At 37.8% G+C, this 22,106-nt stretch overlaps 1 protein-coding gene across 11 annotated transcripts in view; it reads right to left on the bottom strand.

Annotated features, from left to right (window-relative positions):
- Positions 1-19,214, bottom strand: part of TUT7 (terminal uridylyl transferase 7) — a 57,627-nt gene extending 38,413 nt beyond the window's left edge. For 8 of the 11 annotated variants that reach the window (XM_074363076.1, XM_074363080.1, XM_074363082.1 and 5 more), the window contains exons 1-10: positions 18,768-19,096; positions 17,393-17,943; positions 13,065-13,246; positions 12,585-12,701; positions 11,909-12,086; positions 10,070-10,158; positions 8,044-8,095; positions 7,003-7,072; positions 6,079-6,205; positions 4,781-4,900 (exon numbers count right to left, since the gene is read on the bottom strand). In XM_074363076.1, the coding sequence (XP_074219177.1) occupies positions 4,781-4,900; positions 6,079-6,205; positions 7,003-7,072; positions 8,044-8,095; positions 10,070-10,158; positions 11,909-12,086; positions 12,585-12,701; positions 13,065-13,246; positions 17,393-17,912 (1,455 nt within the window). In that variant the 5' untranslated portion in view covers positions 17,913-17,943; positions 18,768-19,096. Of the gene's footprint in view, positions 1-4,780; positions 4,901-6,078; positions 6,206-7,002; positions 7,073-8,043; positions 8,096-10,069; positions 10,159-11,908; positions 12,087-12,584; positions 12,702-13,064; positions 13,247-17,392; positions 17,944-18,450; positions 18,721-18,767 lie in introns of those variants that run through there. The other 3 variants (XM_074363077.1, XM_074363078.1, XM_074363079.1) reach the window with 3 other exon arrangements.
- Between the last annotated feature and the right edge of the window lie 2,892 nt (positions 19,215-22,106).

The following is a 22,106-nucleotide window of genomic DNA, read 5'->3' as shown; positions in this document are numbered from 1 at the left end:
GTTTTTTTTTTTTAATTTTAAACTTTTTCTTTCTCTTCTTCAGATTAGCTTGTTTATCTATTTCCATATTTACTCTTTCCTGTGTCATCTCCATTCTGATATGAGGCCCATGCAGATTTTTAAATTTAAAATAATATATTTTTCACTTCTAGAGATTCCACTTGGTTCTCTGTACATTTCCTCATTCTCTGGCTGATAGCCTCTATCACCTCGCTTATGCAAGTGTACCTCCCATGTCTCATGGAGCACAGCTGTAAGAAGGGCTTTTAAAGTCTCTGATAGTTCCCACATCTGGCTTATCTTGGGCTTGGCATCTGTTGATTTCTGTTCCCTTGACAGTGTGTCCCATTTTCTTGACTCTTTGTGCTTTGAGTAACTTTGGATTGTATTCTGGACATTGTGATATAATAATGTACTGTGAAAATTCTGGATTCTTTATGTTATCCCAAAACGTGTTGTGACTTTTGTTTTACAGGTAATTAACTTGGTTGGACAAATTGTAGACTGTTGTATCTCTGGTGGACAGCAGCTCTGATCTCAGTTCAGTTTTCTAAGCCTTGGCTCTTAACTGTTTTTAGTCTGCTTCACATGTGTGGTTCAGAAGTGTGTCATTCTGGAAAATCCTCAGTCATTATTGCTTCAACTATTCCTTCCGTTTCTTCCTCTTTCTTCTCTTGATATTCCCAGTATACGTATATTACAACCCTTAGTAATTGTCCTGCAGTTCTTACAGATTCTGTTCCATTTCTTTCTCATTCTTTCTTTCCTCTTTGCCTTTAAGTTTGAGAAGTTTCTATTGAATAAAGCTCACTGATTTTTTCCCCAGCTGTGTCCAGCTGCCTGATGAATCCATCAAAGGCATTCTTCATTTTTGTTAGTTTTGATTTTTAGTGTCTCCTTTTGATTACTTAGCTTCCATCTCTCAGCTTATATTACCTATGTGTTCTTGCAAGTTGCCAATTTCTTTTCTTTGGAGCCCTTAGCATATTAAGCCATGTTTTGTAAATTCCTAGTCTGATAATTCCAATGTTTGCTCTGTTTCTTCAAACTATGCTTTTTGCCTTTTAGTATGCCTTATAGTTTTGTTGTTGTTGTTGAAAGCTGGGTAAAAGGAACTGAGGTAGATAGGTCTTTGGTGTGAGGTTTGCTTTCATCTGGCCAGGAGTTAGGCTCTGTTCTGTTTGCTGCAGCTGTAGATGCCAAAGGGCTGTAGCTTCCTCTGGTATCCTTGTTTTTGCCTCCTCTATTGTTTTGGGGTTTCCCAAGAGATTTCTTTTTAAATGAAGTCTTTCTGTTCCGTTATCTCATTATTACACAGGTGGCCTAATGATGCTGTAGTCATGTGTGTGTTGGGGCGAAGCATTCTACAGCTCTGTGATCAGGTCTCAAAGTCTTCTAGTGAGCCTAAGGTCCTAGGCTGGGACCTTCACAAAGAGCTTCTCACTCTTGCCCGTCTGAGGTAAGACCATAAACTACAGAGGGTTGGAGTTGGATATTTTTCCTTTCCCCAGGTTGGTTAGGTCCTGATAAAACCCAAGGTGGTCAGGCTCCGGTAAAACAGTTTCCCTTGAGGGCAGGCTTTTGTTCAGGTCAACAGAATGCTCTGGACAGTTTCAAAATGCATGAGGGGATTGTTTTTGTGTCTTCACTCAGAGAACCTGGTAGGCATTCCTGGAGATAAAACTCACGAAACCAGCCCCCTGAGACTGGGTCCCTCTGTTGTTTTCCACCTTCAAACTTGTCCAAACTGAGCCTCCAGAACCACAGTCTAAGTTTCCCTACCCTGGTAGTGGCCGCAGTGGCAGGATTCTGTTCCTGGGCTTCTGCTCTGACAAGTTATAATTCGCTGTATTTGCCTGTCTCTCCAATTTTAAGGGCAGTGGTTTTCGCCATGACCTCAATTCTCTGATGGATCTAAGAAGAGTCATTGATTTTCAGTGTGTTCAGCTCTTTTCTTTCTGTAAGGATGGAGTGACTGCTTCCAAGCCCCTTATATGATGCACTGGACTGATTCAGGAGTCAGTCAGAGGTGTTCTGGGCTCCACTTCTCTGTATCTTTCCTGTCTAGGTTTTTCCCCCCTTATTACCTGGTGGCCCTAATTCCTCTGGCCAGAAAGTTTTTCTACCAGAGTTGCCTTTAGGGATAAAGCCACCGAAAAGTAGAAATGCACTCTGTGGTCACTTGCTCCAAGTTCTGGCTTCTCTCCGAAGTCTGTTTGCATCTGTTTGGTCTCCAGAGCCTTCACGTTGTTGCACTTTGAATTTTGTCGAGAATTTATACCTATTATTTTCAGATGGATCACTTGTTTAGGTGTTCATGCCTCCATGCAAGTGGAACCTGACTTTCTATTGATGACATTTGTTCTCCTACTTTGTGCCAGGAGGTCTACATTCATGATCTCATTTGAGAATTTTTCAGATGGGCCTTTCACTAAGGCCCAGAGATTACATAATTTGCTCAAGGTCACAAGGATTTAAGTGGCAAATCCTGGATGAATCTCAGGGCTGCCCAACTTCAACACTACTCTTCTATTATATTATCTGGCATCCTTAAAGCGTAGATAACTGTTTGTTAAAGGTTAAGTTTCTATAATCTAAAATAAGAAAGTTTCCAAATGATATCTACCAGGAGACTAGTAAAATATTGTTGTAGGGGATAAAAGATACTAAGATAGGACTAAACCTATTCATCACTCACAATTCTAATGATGATAAAATGGGAATTTTAATTGGGACTAAAAAGCCAGAAAGGATAATCTCCAACATGGAAGAGATCTCAGTAGGTTGGAAAAGAATGGCTAAAAGATTTTTGAACAGACAGATCAGAGCACAGATGTATGATACTCCAAACCTCTTGACAGAGAATTTAGTCTTATTCATCTGTGTAATCCCTTCAGGGCCTAGTCCAATGACTAATACACAGAGTGCTTTAAAGTTTTTGAAGGCATTAATAGTAAAGATACTTTCAAGCACATAATTTTGAGGATCTCAACAGATTTTCTGCAAAAATAGTGATATAAAATATCTGGCATGAATAAGGTACTAAATTTAACTTCTTTTCCCTCACTTGCTTTATATTTTTGACTAAGACTCTAGCAGAAGCCAGCATATTGATGCTTGACTAGTTTAAAATGCTGAAAACTGCAGATCACTTTGGTTTAGGCAGTAGAGTTTGCCATATGTGATCCACAGAATTCAATCCAAAATCACATACTTTTTTTGTCATTAAACCTTAAACAAGTGGTATAATCAAAACCAAATTTTGTGTCACTTTAGAGAATTTCCAGTATTACTGCCAAGGAAATAATATACACTGGCCACAGAAAAGGGTATTCATACTACTCTCAAGCAAATCATGAGGAGAATCTTATCACCAAAACAGAAGCACCTTTACCCCTGCATTCTCACATCAGAGACAGATGCCTACTTTAGAGATGATGAGAACACAAGAAAAGGCAGATTTCTTGAAGACAGAAGTGTGCATGGCGACACATCCAACCTCTTCCAAGGCTTTTTTTTTTGGTACAGAAATGCAAATGGTTTGGTTCCATCCTAAACTACTGACTCTCTTGGATCAAAGTGAAAATAAAACATCAAAAGACTTTTATAGATCCCTACTTGGGTCTGATGAAAAGGGTTATTCATCAACTAAGGGTTGACCTTGTTCTCTCACCCGTTTTTCTGACCAGGAGAGCAGTCTAGCAAAGATACCTGAATTATTTTATTTCAGTACCATAAGTACAACAAAGAGAGCTCCCTTTAGGCAGCTGTGACACACAGCAGACTGCAATCTCTAATGCCAGGACAGAGTTCATACAGGACTTACTCTGCTTTAGTCTTTATTCTCAGAGCCTGGCAAATAAAGATCCCTGTTTAATTCTCAACCTATTAAGTATAAAAAAAAATTTCTTAAAATCTTATTTTTTGGATATACACCCATAATAAAGAACTATTATCTAGAACATTTCCTCCTTAAATGATGTGAATCCTGCATATTGAAAGAAAATTTGTGCTAAAGTAAGCTTTCACCAAGTGAGTCATTTTATAAAGTAAGTGTACATATAAAATTTTATCAGGATAAACACCTAGAAATTAAAAGTGAGGTTTCCAAGAGGATGAGAATAACCTCATTTTGACTTTGAGATGGCTTCTTCTTAAATCTTACCATTTGAATAAATCAGCTCAGCTTTAATTTATCCAGAAAGAAAGAGTAGTCCCATTACTGGCCTAATTCATTTTAAAGATTATAGCAAAATATTACTTAAGAGGTGATTACTCAAAGGTTCTGCATCTTGTGGTATTAGGTAGCAATCTCAACACTTATACCTTCTTTTGTTTCACAGGGAACGGGGAATAAAGAGAACAAAAAAACTCGAAATAGAAAGTTGTAGTGAACCGAATGCTTCCTACAGTCTGTCTGGAGGTGATATATAAATTCAAGTATCAAATTATAAAACTGTACCCAAAGAAGATGTGTACCAAGTGATAAATTAATATAGTTACACATTCTCTTGTTTGAAAACCTCAGATCACCTGTTGTACAAATTAAGAGTTTTTTTTCAGTTTAGAAAAGTAACACTGTCGCTAGCAGAGCACATGGCCACACCTCATAATCAAATACGTTAATATTTCAGCAGTGAAACACAGGAATATTCACAATAGTAGGATTAATAAATTCATGTCAGTTTTGGTTAGGTTTCTGGACCCTGAAATTATGCATAAGGGATTGTGGCCCTGAAACGAAATCACTATCAGATATATAAGCAAAAAAGTCTTATACCCATGATCCTAGATAAACAGGTAGAAGGGGTTCTTTCCTCTGTTGCAGAAAGAAAATGGCCATCAGGGCAAACACATAAGGCGGCAAACCTCCTTCCTCGGGGCGGTCTATACTGCAAAGCTACAAATGAGAGAAAAGAGGATAAGCATTCTTCTGCAGCAACTTGTCATTTACGTAATTTGGTCTAAAATCTCTTTCTTCATTTCCGTGTAACCCATGATTTCCTCCTCAGAAGGAAACTCCACAGTGACAAAATATAAAACTTCCTTACACTTTTGCAGTAAAGATATGTTGTGGTTTTGAGTGGCAGCTTCAACTTCAAATTTTTCTTTTTTTTTAACTAAATCAACTTGTGAAGGGACCTCAAATAATATTTCATTTTTTGGACATTCAAGGTAAATTCCATTCACTTGGTTCAAACGCTTGTTTATGAAGTAAAAATAATGGTTCAGTTCTACTTGTAAGCCAGCAGGCTTTGCCTAGGTTTATGGTCCCCTCATCTTTAGCAATTACCTTGAAAGTGCTTGTTTTAGTCAGAAAGGTGATTAGGGAGAGAATGTAGGCAAACTCATTAGCGCTAGCAGAAATAACAACAGAAAAAGCATGGCCTACTTAGTGATGAAGCAGGAGGCTGCTTTCAAAGGACAGCATATTGTAATTATCAACTCACCCAGCTAAGAGTAGGGCATCCTCTGTTCATCCTGGACCCAAGCAACAGGAGCTACCTAATGTTACTGCCATGTCTTAATCAGTAAAGCTTTGGCTTTTCTCTATGAAGCACAGAATCTCAACTTTATAATCATGATGGGACATTACATTTTGGGGAAATGTTAAATGCTCTCATGTTTATTTGAGCATTGGGATATTATTTCAATTGGGATACCACATTTAAAATACTGTAGAAATGTATCAGACAGTGGGTTTCATTTTGGGGGGAGTTTCTGGGTATATTACTGGAAAGAGTATGAGGAGCTTCATCTTGAACTTACCTGGGCCTAAAAATCACCTCAGGAAACTAGTTAAAATGTAAACTTTTGGGACATAACTCTGGGAGTTGATTTTAATAAGTACCATAAATCATTCTGATCTTTCAAGAAATACTGTTACAGTGAAATAAAAACACTGTATTTTCCTTTCTGTACCATTAAAATTTCTGTTCCAATATTCAGATGCCAACTCTCCTGATGTCTATAACTATGCATCCAAACATTTAAGATTAGATGAACCATGTGAAAATCAAAGCATACTGTTTATGCATACATAGAATGTGTTCATTCATTTAAAGAATTCAAACCTACCTTTGCCCAGTATCTAAACGCAACCACCAAAGGAACGAGCTTTGATTCTAGTTTTCCAAGGGCAGTTAAATGATTTGTTGTCAGACAAGCATTTTCATTTCCTGCACTCACTTTGCAAAGAAGACCACTGGTGGGATTACAGGGTGAGGATGGGAAGGAAAAAGAGAAAGATCAAGTTTATAAAGGCATCAGGTATCTCTGACAGCACCAACAACTAATTTATTTACACTGATGATAAATATCTTAGAAATGAAAATAAAAAACTCAATAAATCTTTATGGGTCATTTAAGTCACTGCAGTAAAAAAAAAGATAGGGCAGGTATTTCCTGAGTGAAATTTATTTTTCAGAACTAACATTCTGTGTTTTCATATATTAAAACTATTTTGGAGGGGGGGAATACAAATAAGGAAATACTGTAAAATGTTTGAAATGAGAGCATGAATTCATCTTTGTAAGAGCTAAAGACTGTTTCCTCCAGTTGGAGGACTCTGCCTAATGATGAATCATGGCCTACAAACCCCACATTTACAGTGGTAATGCTTCTAGGTGAAGGGCGAGACGGCCAGGTGAAGTCACACCCATATTCAGCACTATTAAAAATGCTGCTAAAAGGATGGCAAATAAAGGTAATTAGAACAAGTTTGATTTGATAGGGTTGTTTTTTACCGAGTTGAAATGGGTCAAAATGCTTCCTTCCTGTGTTTTTTCCTTTTGAGTAATTTTATTCTTTTTAAAGTAAAACATTTTTTCCTATTGCATCAAATGCCAAAAGTATACAGAGAATGCTAGCAGTAAGCCTGGGAAATTAATCACACAGGAGTTTATCATTCTAGAAACTAGACATTAAGATGTAGTAAAAGTACAGAGTGCTTTTGGCAAGCTGATACTTTTTGATTGATAAACAGCTTAAAGAAACGGAGACCTTTGCTTTTCTCTGCACACCACCACTGGGACCCTAGCGTGGAAATCTGCATCAACATCAGTAAAAGAGTCTGAGGAAAAAGAAAAGAATATTGAAGAGGTTAATTAAGGCTTTGTTTAAAAGCACAACTTTGATAAAGCACAAGTACTGCTTCTAACGTCTGTTTGGCCTTTTGAAAGGCCACTACGAAATAAAGCTCTTGTAAGATGATTATGAAATAAAAATGACTGGCAAAGGAAAGAAGTATTATATTCAACCCTTATTTTGCAAAACTAGTGTCTGATTAGAAATAACTACATTATTGAATCAGAGCATTTAAATACTATGTGGAAAACATAATTAGAAATACGGATAGGACATTGTCAAAAGCAAAACTGCTGCAAAAGCTACTAAAATATTCGGGGTCGAAATACATATTGACTGAAGTAAGAAAAAAGGTTTAAATGCTTCATTCAATCAAAACAAGAAGAAAAAAACAAAAACAAGAAGAACCCCAAGAAGGATGGGAAAGACTCATTTAAGGGATGAGCCCGTTTAATGAGGCTTACAGAAAGCATACAAACAATCAAGCCGCAGTGGGACGTGACTTTGGACAACTGATAAACCTAAGTGGGAACGACTATTTGTCGATTCATTAATCTGGGCTGGGTCCCAACTATTTATCATTGGTAAAGTATTAATTTAAATCATGGAAGAAAGAAGATTATCATTTAGTCTTACCCTCAAGAGTATATTTTACATATTTTGCCTCTTTGTATTCTCAGTCTAGACTCATTTAATCTTTATAAATTGTGACATGATCACCAAGGTAAAAGCTTTACTTACAAATAGTTATTCTGCATAGTAGAACAACCAACAGGACTCTAATCAACTAGCTAAGAACTCAGGGGGATCTGCTTTGGTTTTTTGTTTGGATATCACCCATATAAATAAATTAAAGAACATGACTTCCTATGTTCCAAGTCTGAGCAATAAGATAATATTCAAATTATAGACAAAAGAAAAATTTAAGAGCAAAATGTGGAAAGAATTTGACCTTACCACTGTTCTTTAAACATTCTTGAACAAGCAAGAGAACATCTGGCTGAGACATCTAGGAAATAAATCAATGAACACATCAAATGATCCATAAGCATTTCTGCTTCACTAAGATAATACACAGTCATCTGAAGTTACTCCAATTCCTTTCCAAATTAGAAAGCACACTGCTATCACAGTAAAGAAACTACGCTTTATGCCGTGTGCACTTGTCAGTCAGAGAGGTGAGCACCAAACGAGGATGAGGGTAGATAAAGAGACTTGTAACAGTTAATTCCTGATTCACCAATTCCTGAGGTAATTAGCCTTTCAGCAAATCTCAAAGTTGTGACTAGAACTTGTCAAACTGTTAACAATATTACGCCTCATTCTGTACAACTACTTCAACAGGTTGCTTACTAGTCACCATGTTAGTTTCACCTTTCTCCAATCCTTGCTCCACATAGGAACCAAAACCACTTAAAATCATAAATAAGATGTAGTTATACCCCTCCTTAAAATTCTCAATGGCTTCTTAATGCCCTTAGGTCAAAATGAAACTCTATGACACAGCCTACAGATCCTGTCTGTTGGGCCCCAGCCTACCTCTCTGTCCTAATCTGATGCTCTTCCTCGACTTGGTCTCTTCATACTACAATTTTCTCTTTCCCTCCTTGAACAGGCCAAGCTCATTGTCTGCAAATGATGTGCCCTCAGGCTGAAACACACTTTTATCCCTTTCATTCTCCGACCCTTGTTCATTTTTTTAGAGTTTGGCTTAAATGTTATCTCTTCAAAGAGGCTTTTGGGACTGCTATATCTGCACTCTCTTTGTTTTCTGTCACAGAGCCTTGTCTCCCTGCATAGCTCTCATTATAATTAATTATATACACATAATTACTTATCTCTTTCACTAGGGATGAGTTCCACGAGGGAAGAATCCTATCTGTTTTGTCCTCTAGAATCTTATACAGTGCTTGGCATATAACATGAACTCACTGAATATTTTCCAGATGAATGAATGACATGAAATCAAAATAACTGCTATGCTGGTAAATTACTAATCAAAATTTAAGGTTAAAAGAATAGTAAAATCCATTGGTCAGCTGACCAGGTAGCTATAGTAGTCAGGGATGGCAAGGAATGAGAGGTTGTGAAGTAGAACATCTGGGGGTAGAGCCTAGGAATCTGTATTTTAAAGTAGCAACCCAAGTAAATGTGCATAAACTATCTGCAAACCGGTCTGTGGGAACCACCAGCAGGTAAATGGATAATCTATTAAAGTGCCTTCCAGTTTCAAAATTTTGATTCAACATCTTTTTCTACCTTCTTTCTTTTTAATAAGTATATTTTATTTATTTATTATTGTATTATTTAATTATTTTATTTTGGCGGGTTGGGGGAGGTAATTAGGTTTACGTATTTTTAGAGGTGGTACCGGGGATTGAACCCAGGGCCTTCTGCATGCTAAGCATGCACTCTACCACTTGAGCTATACCCTCCCCCTCAACATCTTTTTGAATCATGTTTAAACCAGAAATCTAAGCTAGGTGTGGTTCTTCAAAAACATACTTATTTTCACAAAGTTGGTGTATATAAGAGGGAACTCAGGAGTAAATTAAGCTTTCAGTTCATAAATGTTTACGTATCTAACACTGAATTCTGAAATCCTTTCCTGCCATTGGAAAGTTGATTAACCAATATAATTTAATCTTTTCAAGCTAACAGAACCTAAATAGTCATATCAGATTCACATGGTTACAAAACCAGGGTTTGAAGGAAGTATGAAAGATCTATAGAGTAAAGTAAGTATGAAAATCTGTATAATATTAAAAGAAATGCTCTGAAATTGAAGGCAGTCAGAAAAAGTAGCAATCTGAGGGAAAAAATGCTTTAAAATTTTTTTAGTAGTTTTTAGTAGTTTTATGGAAAAAATCACACTTAAATTGTCTTCAAGTAGCTAAAATATATTCATAGATAGCTCACATTTGAAATAAAAGCAATTCCACATGATTGCATGAAAACTCTTAACATTTCATTTTGTACTTACAATGGCTGGAAACTGAATGTCAATGTTTACATCTGAAGTTTTGAAGCCCAATCTGCTATAGGATGACCCATATAATCTCAGAGAACAATCTGAAAACATAAGTAATATGAAAATAAATGTCATAAATAAAGTAAACTTTCTCAAACAAGACACTGCTATTTCAGAAATAGAATGATCAATTAAAATCATACACAAAAAGCAAAATAGTATGCAAATCTGGCATAAACAGGGACAGGAATGGGTAACTCTTTGCTCTTGCCTTCATTTTATTTTATGTAAAAGGAAAGGCTGTTTAGTTTAATAGCCACTCTCTTCATGTTAGTTGTAAAGCATGTTAAAAAAATTACTACATTATTATTTCACATTTTGTGCAGAAAATAAATACTTCACTGATTTTTAAAATGTGAAATTAAAACAGATGCCTAACTTTGTTTTGCAATTATAAACCTGACGGTATACTAACGGGTTAATGCAAACATTTCACCTTTTTCAAGGCACATGTAGGTGTAATTTACTATAAAGACCATGTTTCAGTAAAACAATAATCATAAAAAATCAGCATAAAGTTACTTTTCAACATGAATACTCATTACACTATGAACAAAAAGCTTAATTTAACAATATAATCCCTTTATGACAACTTTTGAAAAATACTTATAATATTACTGATATAACTTAAAATGCTAGGCAGCAAATGATTCACTCTTCAGAGGAAGACGTGTAATATACGTGCACCTCCTATATTTATTTTATGACATTTCCCCCCCAATGTTTTTTACTACCGTTGTGCCAAAAAATTATCCCTTCTCGTCAGGGGACTTTGCAGTGTTTTTTCAGGTTTAAGTCAAGTGTTTTCTTTGGGTTTTACAGTTTTCCATGACAAAGCACATTCAATTTTACAATGGAAATCTATGACAAAAATCAAAATTACAAATGACTTTTCAGGAACCTGTCTACAACATAAAGGATGAGATACCTATATAAGCAAATGAGCAAGCTTTTACCCTTTACTTTTATGAACACACACACACACACACATATATATATATATATATATATATATATATATATGAACATGAATGATATACTATGCGAACAATCTTTCAGTAGAACAAACAGTCCTATGGTTGGTATGGTGTTAAATTTAAAAAGTAATTTCAACCCTAGCTATGGATCAGAATCAATGTGGAGTTTTCTAAAAAATAGTTTTTTGTATCTTCACAGATATAACTTGAAAAATCAATTCAGCAGTACACAAAATCTATCACAAATTTTCTAAAATTCAAAACCCATTTTAGATGGTGCAATTCTTTTGAGGGTAGTTAAATAGAAACTTTTTTGGACACAGATAACCTAAAAATGACTCCAGGATACTTCTCTTAATTTTAACTCAAAATATTGTGTCAATTTAAATAGGTAGAAAGGTGTGGCGATCATTTTGTAATGTACAAAAATACTGAATCACCATGTCATACACCTGAAACTAATATAGCATATGTCAATTATCCTTTAATAAATAAATAAATAAATAAAACTAAACTTAGAGACAGAAAATAAATAAATAAATAGGTAAACAAATACATACACAAGAGTCCCACAGTGCTCCAATAATATGGGGCATTTAACTTAAAGTAAGTGGACACAATGAAATTCATGATGAAGACAGGAATAATGACAATGCACATAAGCCAGGAAAGCCAGGAAAAACAAAAACACACGAAATATTAAGAGCTTCAGGACATGGCAAATCAATTTCTATTAAGCACGAATTTCTACTGGTAGGAAAAATGAACAGGGTACTTTTAGGTAGCTAAAAAGAAAAACAAATCTAGAAAATACCTGGTAACTTGTATTGGAACGCATTTTCCATGATACGTTTAATTTCTAGTCTCTGTTCCAAGTTCTCACTGTGTAAGCCAAACTCCTGTACCACTTTGTCAATGGCAATACCAATTGCATTTATCTGGGAGGGTGTAGGTGGGGGCAACGTGGTGAGCAACTCTTCCTCCTGCTTCTCCTTTTAAGATCAATGTTGAGATTAAAAACGACTCAGAGTTTTTACCTTCTACCATTCACTGAGACAACACCCTGCAGAATATTCTGGAATATTTTTCTTAGCCCTCCTCACTTTTGCTGTGTTAGTCTTCATCTTATCAAACACACACACTTCTTTACGCACATAAAGTGATAACAGAGGGAAGGCCAGAATAAGGAAAAAGTGTAAAGAAGGAACATTAAAAACAGCAATGGCAAATTATTTGCTTTATTATTACTGGCATAAGGCATATACCTAGTCCTACCAATGGCGTCATTCATCCTGACACCGTCCTTCAGGAAATTCACAAGACTGCCCAGTAAAACATATCTGACCAGTATAAAGTATTTTGGCTAAAATAAGTTCAGTGATATAAATAGTCAGATTATTAGTATCATAATCTTAAGGAAAAGAAAGTCATAAAGATGTCAAGTAATAACTGACAAGCACACATATTTGTTTGGTTTCCATTAAACTTACCTTCATGTTTTTCTTGTGCCTCTTCTCTTTGATATGCTTATGAGCAAATGCAATGGATTCAATTAAAACATCACAAAGTCTGCAGGTGTACTTTGCTGTAGGGTAGTTTCTCGGTCGCTATAATTCGAAGAGATTTATAGAGACATATATATATATATACATATATATATACACACACACACATATACACAAACATATTTATAGAGATATATATAGAGAGAAAGAGACAAAATACAGGTAAACAAAAATTCGCCAGAAGATGATTTCCCATTTACTTTAAAATTGTTCATATATCACTGTCTCTTTATCACTATGCTAATAGTAATTTATTAAAGTAATTCTATTAAGTCAAACTGAGTATCACTTTTGTAGTGCTTAAGTATCAAAGTAGGATACATAATTCATCAAAGCACATATTCCTAATTACTAACACAGTTTAAACCAAAACAAGGATCTTAACTAACAAATAAAGGGTGTTACCCTTTTCAGCCTGTCGATGCAGTCTCTTTTCAGTCGCTCCTCAGCCTGCTGTAAGCCCAGCAGCTCCTTCATTGAAAGCACAGACTCGTCGATCACAGGGCCTTCCAAATCTCCATCCTGTTCATTGTCTTCATTTCTAGTCCTCCGTGGCTTCCTAGGTCTGGACCTCTGTTTCTTGTTTTCTTAAGTTAGGAGAAAAATATTACTGGCAATATTGAATAATACCACTCTGAGTAAAAAGCAGAACTTATAGGTTTCTTAATGAAATCCTGCAGTATCTGAATGACATCTGAACGCAGAGCAAAAGGAAAGGTATAGCTCTCCCACGGATAAATTGATTGAATATTTATTAAGCACCTCACATCTGGATACATCTATTCAGAGAAACTGTATTTTTGGAAACCTTAGAAGAATACTACTTCAATCAGACACTGATTTTATCATCTTTCTGATACACTGCTGAACATACTCAAGCAGTAGTAAAAATTATCTTTTGAAGGCAAGTATACCTGAACAATCTCAACAGGGCAAAGAGGGACAATGTATCTCCAGAGAACTCAGAAATCAACTACATTTTTAACTAGAGTTAAAAACCACCATTTAATTGAAAAGTTAGCATTGGGCCCTCTCCCCACATTGATATCAAGAAGTCCATGCCAAAACTTTATTTATTGAGAACAACTATTATCCATTTTATCCTGGGAGGGCATAGCTCAAGTGGTAGAGCGCATGCTTAGCATGCATGGGTCCTGGGTTCAATCCGCAGTACCTCCATCAAATAAATAAATAAATCTAATTACCTCCCCTCCAAAAAAAAAAAAAAAAAAAAAAAAAACCAACAACAAAAACAAAAAACCATTTTATCTTTACTTTCACTTTAGCTTCTTTGAACGTCTGCACAATGAGCACATTTCAAAGAAAAAAAGACAATTAGTAGTTTAAATAAAAGTTTTTTACAAACAGACTGATTTCATTTGCTTATAAACTCTGGGGTTAGTTCTATAATCCTTATAACTAATAAATGAATCTATTCCTTTTTTGAAACTTGTATCTTAACTTCAGTGAAACAAGATGCTTGAGGGATTGATCTACAAAAAATTGTTTAAAATAGCTTTGGTAACTTCTATCAAGTTCTGAAGTGAAGCTACTAGTAACACATAAGAGTACAATGAAATTCAATTTGTCAATTAAAATTGTGCTAAGGGGACTGAGTAGTTTTTAAGTGGCTTACCAAAAATTATTCTCTAAAAATATAAACCTATTGAAATGCTCTGCATGAGGCAACTGCTGCATCGGCTTTTCAGTGGAACTCATTACTTGTATAGAAGGTATAATGAATCAATTGACTGAAAAAAAATTCTGTCAGGAAAGGAGGGTTAACTGGACCTCTAATATTGAGAAAAGCTATCACCAACAGCTCTAAAGGAAAAACAGCAAGCATTGTGCTCAAACTATCTTAAGATGAATACAATGAAATTCTGCAAACAGCTTCTATACTACAATAAAGCAGCAATTTTAAAAAATTAAAGTATTAAGACAAATACACTTACTTTAAAAAAGCAATCAAACTGGACCAAACAAATAAAATACTAAAAAATAAGTAGTTGTTCGAAGAGAAAATCAGTCTATTGCTTTTTTCATTTAATTATCACAATCTCTTAAGGACAGTACTCTTGGTCTGCATAAACTTTTGAGATAAGCACTTCTTTTAACTTAGAAGTATGTCTATTCTCATTTAATTTGCTTATCATTACTAACTAAATAATTGCATCTGACTTCAGTATTTAGGGTAGAAGTTTCTTAGGCAAACACTCATTAAAGATTTACACTAACATGTGCAATACCTGTTAGAAATGTCCATTATTAGTTCACAAAACAGAAACTGATACGAAACCAAATTTTTTTTAACCCCTCCTCTCTTGATCACAAAGGCTTCTCAATATAATTATATTTGCTATCATTTTCTAGAAAGAGTGACTTTAATTTCCCTCCAAAGAGCACAGTTAACACTTGATAGTTTTTATACAGAGAAGTGGATGGCTGCACAAGTTTTGTCTGATGATAGTAACTGCGGTTACCAATGCTGAGTATTTTATCATGTGACAGATGCAATTCAGGCACTTTATGTGTACTGCCTCAGTTTAATCCCTATGGTGATCTGGTCATGGACGCTAATATTACCCCTACTGTACAGAAGGGGAAAATGCTGGTCCAAGAAAATAGGTAACTTGTCCAGGGACACATGACTAAGTCAAATAAAGGATCTGAAACAGATTAAAGCACAGATGGAATTTTCAAATTCAGCTTTCTGTCTGACAATATAAGGATTGAAAGGAACTTACTAAAATTCCTTCCTGTAGCGTACCTGTTCACATCTGAATTAGATCAGGATTAACAAGGACATATAACCTTCTGAACTGAGTTTCACAGGCCTGCATGGTAAAAACAGTCAAATAAAATCTCACTGGAGGGAATTTAGGAAGGCAAAGGTGGATGTTGCTAAAGAATTCCCATAATTACTTAGAGGAAGACTCTTGGCTCATCCCAGGTTTTTGTAGTAATATGAATTCTCGATATACAGTATTCTAAGTTTCTCATATTTTATTTGCATATGGGCCATTATTCTATTCATAAAGGACATGTGTATTTGAGTGGGTGTTTTCTACCTAAGATCATTAATGGCATTGTCCCAAATATATTAAATTGGCAACCTAGGGTATTTGAGGGATGAAGTAGGAGCAGTAATGTAGAACTGAAAAATAGAAAGTTATTACTAAAAAACAAAGCAACTCTAAGAGAATTTTCATTACATCCTCTTACATCATTTAGTAAGAACTTTATTTTCAGTCCCTTTAATGAGATCCTTTTTAGGATCCTCTAGGTACACTGCAAGGTTTATATGTTAAACTAAATCTCTCTCTACAGTAAGCAATGTTATGCCAAAGCTTAGTATTTCCTTCATGAAGATTTTCAAGGGATAGAAACTGAATAGTCCTTCATTTGGAGACTGGGAAAGTACACACCTGTAATTTCATATGGAGAAAACCCGGGAGTTTTTGATTATCTTCAACAAAAATACAGGAAAAAAACTGCAGTTCCTACTCAATACCACTTAAAAGCAACTTACTTTAGTTGCTTTTAAGGCTAAATAGGAATACAGAATAAGAGGTTTTTGATCTGTAAACAGCCCCTTTTAGTATCTGGTTGCAAACTTTTGACCTGTAAATCTTTCTTTCTACAATGCTGCTCAAGACCAACTTTTTCTTTTGAAAGACCCACAATTGGTAACTAAATTAAAATGCCCATGCCCTGCCTGGACAGAGTAATATGGAAACGTTTAAAGACATGCAAACTTTTAAAATTGAAAGCCCAGAAATTATGAATACGTGTTCAGCTTCTGTCAGATTTCAGGTTCAGTAAGGCTGAGTTCATGGCCAGAGGAGCACAGTACATGATTTCAGTTCCACTTCCTCATCTACCATTCTTTGTAAACAAGGCTGGATAAATTTAACCTCTCCGGAGCCACAGCTGCCTGCTTTGTGAAATCGTGACTCTACCTTTGATGTGTCATGACGGAGCACTGTCAGACAATTCCTTCAAGTTCTCTCTGGCTTAAAGATTTACCAGGCTGAGCTCTTGCCCTTCCCTTCTGTTTGATTCCTTTATAACTGAGGTCTGTTGCTGTTTTATGATACATGGCATTTTCTCTTGCATTTCCTATCTTAAAAAATATAAAACAGCACCTTTTCTCTCATTTAAAACTATCCTAAGACCCACTGAAGATAAAAAAAATGTCTTTTTCCCTGTTAAGTATTCTAAACATCCAGATCAAAAATGCAAATGCCTTATAGGTTTTTTATATATATATATATATATATATATACTGGTCACTGTGAGATAATAAGAAGGAAGAGGGTTTCTGGAGGCCTAGAAAGTGCCAATGTTGCCTGAAAGCATTGAAATTAAAAAAATGTTTAAAGTGCTGGCCACTTTAAAAAAAAAAGGCTTACAGCCAATAAACTTAAAAGCCCATTTTTTCCAAGAATAATTTTCCAAGCATCATTTGCATTTTCAGACTAAATATTACCTTATCTTTTCCTTCAAATTTATGACTGTATTTCATTTCAGCACATATAGCCCATTAGGTAAAAATAATCTTTCCGTTTATGGAAGTTATTGGTACATGGACAAAATCTATTCACCTTTTAGAAAAAGGTATAAATAATAACTCTGAGGCAATTATTATTGAGCACATAGAGCACTTAGAAATGGTCTTGGTTTTACTGAAACCAGTAAAGGGTTGTAACTTGACAAGCTGGAAACATTACCAGGGCTTCCTGCTTCCATTTCTGACATGGTTTCCAGGCTTGTCAGGTCTTTATGAAACAGTCGTCTTACAGTTCTGTAGCCTCTTCCGTCTTGCCACCTATATCCATCTTCACTTTCTTGAAAGGAGTCCTTTCTTGGTCGGTTTATAACAGGAATTCTAGGTCCAGGTTTGAATTCTCTCCAATTGTCTGAATTCCCAGCAAGTTCATCGGATAGCCATCTCTTACTCTGATCTTTGTGGTTGTCATTTATCCAAGCAGGCTGACTGTAAATTGGGTTCTTAAATGCATATGGATTGCTGGAAACAGCATAGGGTCCTTTTCTGGGGGTATTCCCATAGTTCCCTGGTATTACTTTTTTTTTTGGAAGGCCTTTTTCCATTTTACTGCTATGGCCTTTAGCATAATCATCCATTATTAAATAATCTTGTTGCGAGTGACCCCTTCTGAAATCCTCATCATCTGTAGCCCCTCGCTCTTTAGTACGCTTCACAAAATAAGGTTTGGCGGCATCTCCCATGGTCTTTGACTTCAATTTTCTTACTCTGCACCTGAAAGAAGGCATTTTGGAGAAACATCAAACTATAACAAGATACCATACCAAGTACACAAAATACGACACATTTACTGCAAATACTCAAAAGCCTGTAAGAAACTCTTCTTTTCCATCACATCCCAATAGTCAGTGCATTATTCTAGAAGTTAGGAGGCTTAGTCCTACAACATTCATGAAAATTAGTTTAGTATTCACTATTTAACATCAAGATTAAATTTGCCTTAGAAAGTACAGTATAAAAAATGTCACTCATACTAAGCTGGTTGGCTTTTACCTATACAACAAAAGCTTTTCTTTTCAACGCCCCCCCAATCCCCCCAAACCTAAATACCTCACCCCAAGCCTGTACTTTAGAGAACTCCCAAAACAGTCTTTTGAAGACAAAATGGCAATTACTTTTAAATGTTAAACAAAGTAACCGAAACTTTCTGTGGGCGTAGTACATCTCTGAACTCCACTTTCCCGTCCCCTCTCCCTACCCCGGGGCCTCGGCTGCGCTCACCACTATTCAGAACGACAGGCTTCGATCAGCTCGGTTAGAGGGGCTGGGCTCCCGACCAAGGCTCCGCTCCAGTCAGAGAGACTAGCTTTCCGACTAAGGGACAACTCCAGCTAACCTCTCTGTCCTCATCCTTTCACCCCAAACAAGTTTGGTTTTGTCAGGAACAGCAATTCTCCCTCTTCGATCCCCTTGTGACCGCCCCGCCCCGGATCTGCCTCAGTTTCCACCCTTCGAACCCGAGGCGGAAAAACGGGAGGCGTCTCCGCACTCCTAGCCACGAAGCCATCGCGGGGACCAGGAAGCAGGAAGTGACCTACCTCCTCAATGGGGTTCCGGGGTCCCCCTGGCAGGACAGGGGGCCAGGGCCGAGTGCCTCCACCCAGATCCCTTCTCCTCCTGCTCCCGCAGGGTCTGACACAAAGTGAAGATGCGGACTCGAGCCCGAGAGCTCAGCACCCGGCGGCCTGGGGGCTCCCAGGTCCTCGCAACTGGGGCAAGGAGGCCGGCGAGGGATGGAGCCAGCGTATCTCCCAGGCCGGGCCCGCCCTCTACTCTAGAGACCGGAGAACCCACCGGAGACCCACACCAGACAAGAGTCTGAGAGGAACGCGGGGGAAAAGGCACCTGGGAGGACTCACCACCTCCGCCGCGGTCCCCCGCCTCTTCCTGTCCCGGCAGGGCTCCCTCTCCGTGTTTTCCTTCAGCCCCACTTCCGGCGCTCAGCGCTGTCTCATTGTGCGCGATTGGGAGCCGGCGGGGCCCCCGCCCGACAGCTCCGCCCCGCACGCCGGAAACGCCCGCCGCCCCGCCCCTCCCACTTCCGCCGCCGCCGCAGCTCGGCGCGCGCGTCTTCCGGGCGTCGGGCGTCTGGTCTGGTTCGCAGCGCTCACTCTCCTCAACTTTTCTCTCGGAGGGGGTCCTCGCCTAGGCTCCTCTCTCTCGTAGGCCTCGAAAGCACCGGGAAGCGTGCGGGGAAGCCTCTCGTTCTCCGAGAGAGACCCAGAGCCCGCGGTGGGGGCGCAGCCGCACGCCCGGGTCGGCTCGGAGGCTCGGCTTTGCCCCTGGATGCTTCTGGTCGGTTCCAGAGCAAGTTCAGCCTGGGTCTGAGGCCTCGTGGCGCTTTTGCTGTTTTTCTGATAATTCGAGTGGTTGAACGTCTCAGTGAGGTCTTAATTACCGACTCTCTAAAAACGCCAGCGTTTAAGCTTCCGCTGTTCACCCAGATCTCAGTGTAGTCAAGGGAAATGCTGTGCTTTTTTTTTTCTTGGATTGTGTACGGACTAGTGTATCTTAAGAACAGAACTGTGTTTTGAAGAAAATGTATAATCGCAAAGGATGACCAAGAAGGGTCATAACTTGAGTCTTTAAACGGCGAATGCACATCTGGAATTAGCAAACAACTTGGGCTCTTCCCCTCACACTACCTCATGTTTTCTTTTGACTGACGTTCCCTGCTGTCTGCAGTGTTCCAAATGCTTTGAAAGCCTCGAGCAACTAATATAATTAGGGAGCGTTGAGGAAATGTGACAATTCTGACTTCTCTGCTTCTTAAGAAAATTTACATTTAAATCCATGAGATTCTGTGGGGATAATGGTCTTAAAATGAACACATTAGTACTGGCTGTTGCCGGCACTGTTCTGAGGGCTTTACAAATAATTACTCACTTAATCCATACAACAACTCCACTAGGAAAATACCATTATCCCCGTTTTTAAAGATGGAGAAGGAACATTTACGGTGAAGTAAATGGCACCGCTGGAATCCAAACCCTGATGAGGCAGAGTCTGTTGTTGACCACTGTCTATACTAAAGGTGATTTAAAACAGGTAGGTGCAACTCTTGTATAATGTCTTATCGAGATACTCTGGTTATGGAAATACATGACAGTCAAGTCAATCTGTTCGACATGCAGACAGTGGCCTTATATTGAGTCCAGAAAGAATGTGATGATACACAATTACGTTTATTATATGCAACAGCAGCGCAGTCGCGTAATTCTGGATGGAAGGACTGGTTTAGGAAAAGTTAGGAAAAGTCAGCCTCGACTGTCTAGAATTCTGGAGGAGCAGCAGAGGGTACATCTTTTTAAGGGCTTAAAATATTTCTTATTTGCATTTTCAGAGTGTTACCCAAAGCCTAACTTCTATTCTAAATGTGCTTTTCAGAGTCATCTTGAAGATAAATAGGCTCTCTAAAACGAGATGCAATCCTAATCAAAAGATATTGACAGATTAAGGTACCTCTTTCTGTCCATGTTGTACTGAAATGGGAATTTAAATTGGCCATGGGGATCCATAAAATCCAGTTGGAAAGTTTGGTTTGATTCTTCTTTGGATGTCACTGGAGGGGATACTTAGTTTTGCAGGAACTTTGTGCTGATGGCTGAAGGTTGAAGACATGTTTCCAACAACTTGGAGCAGAAGTGTCGAGACTGTCTGGTTTAGAGGACTTTATGGCTGCTCCCGGTATTACAATGTGTCTTTTATCTTGAACCAGAAGCTTAACATTGTATTACATCTTGACAAGTCAACCTGTAACAAACCCAGTGCTCTTTTATCCTGTAGTGCCATGGAGTCAGGAGTGTTAAGAGTTGTATTCAGAGTTTTGTCAGCCAATTTTTTTTTTTGTAGTGCTTTTTATCCATTTTATTAGTGTGAAAGGAAAATCAGAATGGAGTAGTCAGTATTGCTAAGAGAACTCTGTAAAATGGAGCTGGGAAGCTGTGGAGGAAGTGAGACTTATACATGTCTCAACTCGGATGGAATCTCAACTTTTGACCACTTATTATCTTAACATAGGCATCCAGAACATCTGTACAATGTTTCAGAAACATAAGATAGTTTTGGATCCTTATCGTAAATAATTTGTGACAGCCTATCCCTTAAGGACAAATATTTCCCTTTTTGCATCAGAGCCAATCATAATTCTTGCAAGAATTTTTACAACCTTGCAAGGACTTTAACAACCTTGTGGCATTTTGCTTTTATAAGCCCCTAACTCTCTTCTCCAGAACACTAGGTTTTACCTGAATCTGTCTCCTGAATTGCAGTTCCTAAGACCCCAAATAAAGCTTTTTGTTCTTTGCAGCCTTGATACTGATTATTATTCAACATTAGTGAATTCTGTTGATTCCTCCTTGAAATATGTAGAGTCTAGTGTCTTCTCACCACCTCCAGTTTCCAGCCTGACGTCAGTCACCACCATTGCTTCCGTACATTGCTACAATCAACTTTCACTTTTATCCTTCTTTATCTATTCTCAACACTGTTGCCAGGAAACTCAGGCTAAAATCTGAGCTAGATTCTGATTTCCCCCTCAAAACTCCTCAGTGTCTCCCCATTTCTCTGGGAGTAAAAGCTTAAGTTCTTACAATGCCTACAAGGCCCCTCCCTTTACTTCTGATCTCACTCCCCACCCCTACCCAGCCTTCCTGCAATTCCTTCATCACACCAGGAAAGCTCTTCAGGGCTTCACACTGGCTGTTCCCTCTGTCTAGAAAGCTTTCCTTCCCTTTGGTCACATCCTCATCTCTTTCATATCTTTGGTTAAAGAGGATCACATTCTCCCTCCATATCAGATTCTCCAAGAGGCTAATCTGACTATGCGTTTAAATTGCTACCCACCACCCTCTCTTCTGCTTTCTCAACCCCCCTCA

This window comes from Camelus bactrianus, chromosome 4, assembly GCF_048773025.1.
Source record: "Camelus bactrianus isolate YW-2024 breed Bactrian camel chromosome 4, ASM4877302v1, whole genome shotgun sequence".
In the NCBI taxonomy this organism is placed as follows: Eukaryota; Metazoa; Chordata; class Mammalia; order Artiodactyla; family Camelidae; genus Camelus; species Camelus bactrianus.
This window is presented reverse-complemented; position numbering and strand designations above follow the sequence as displayed.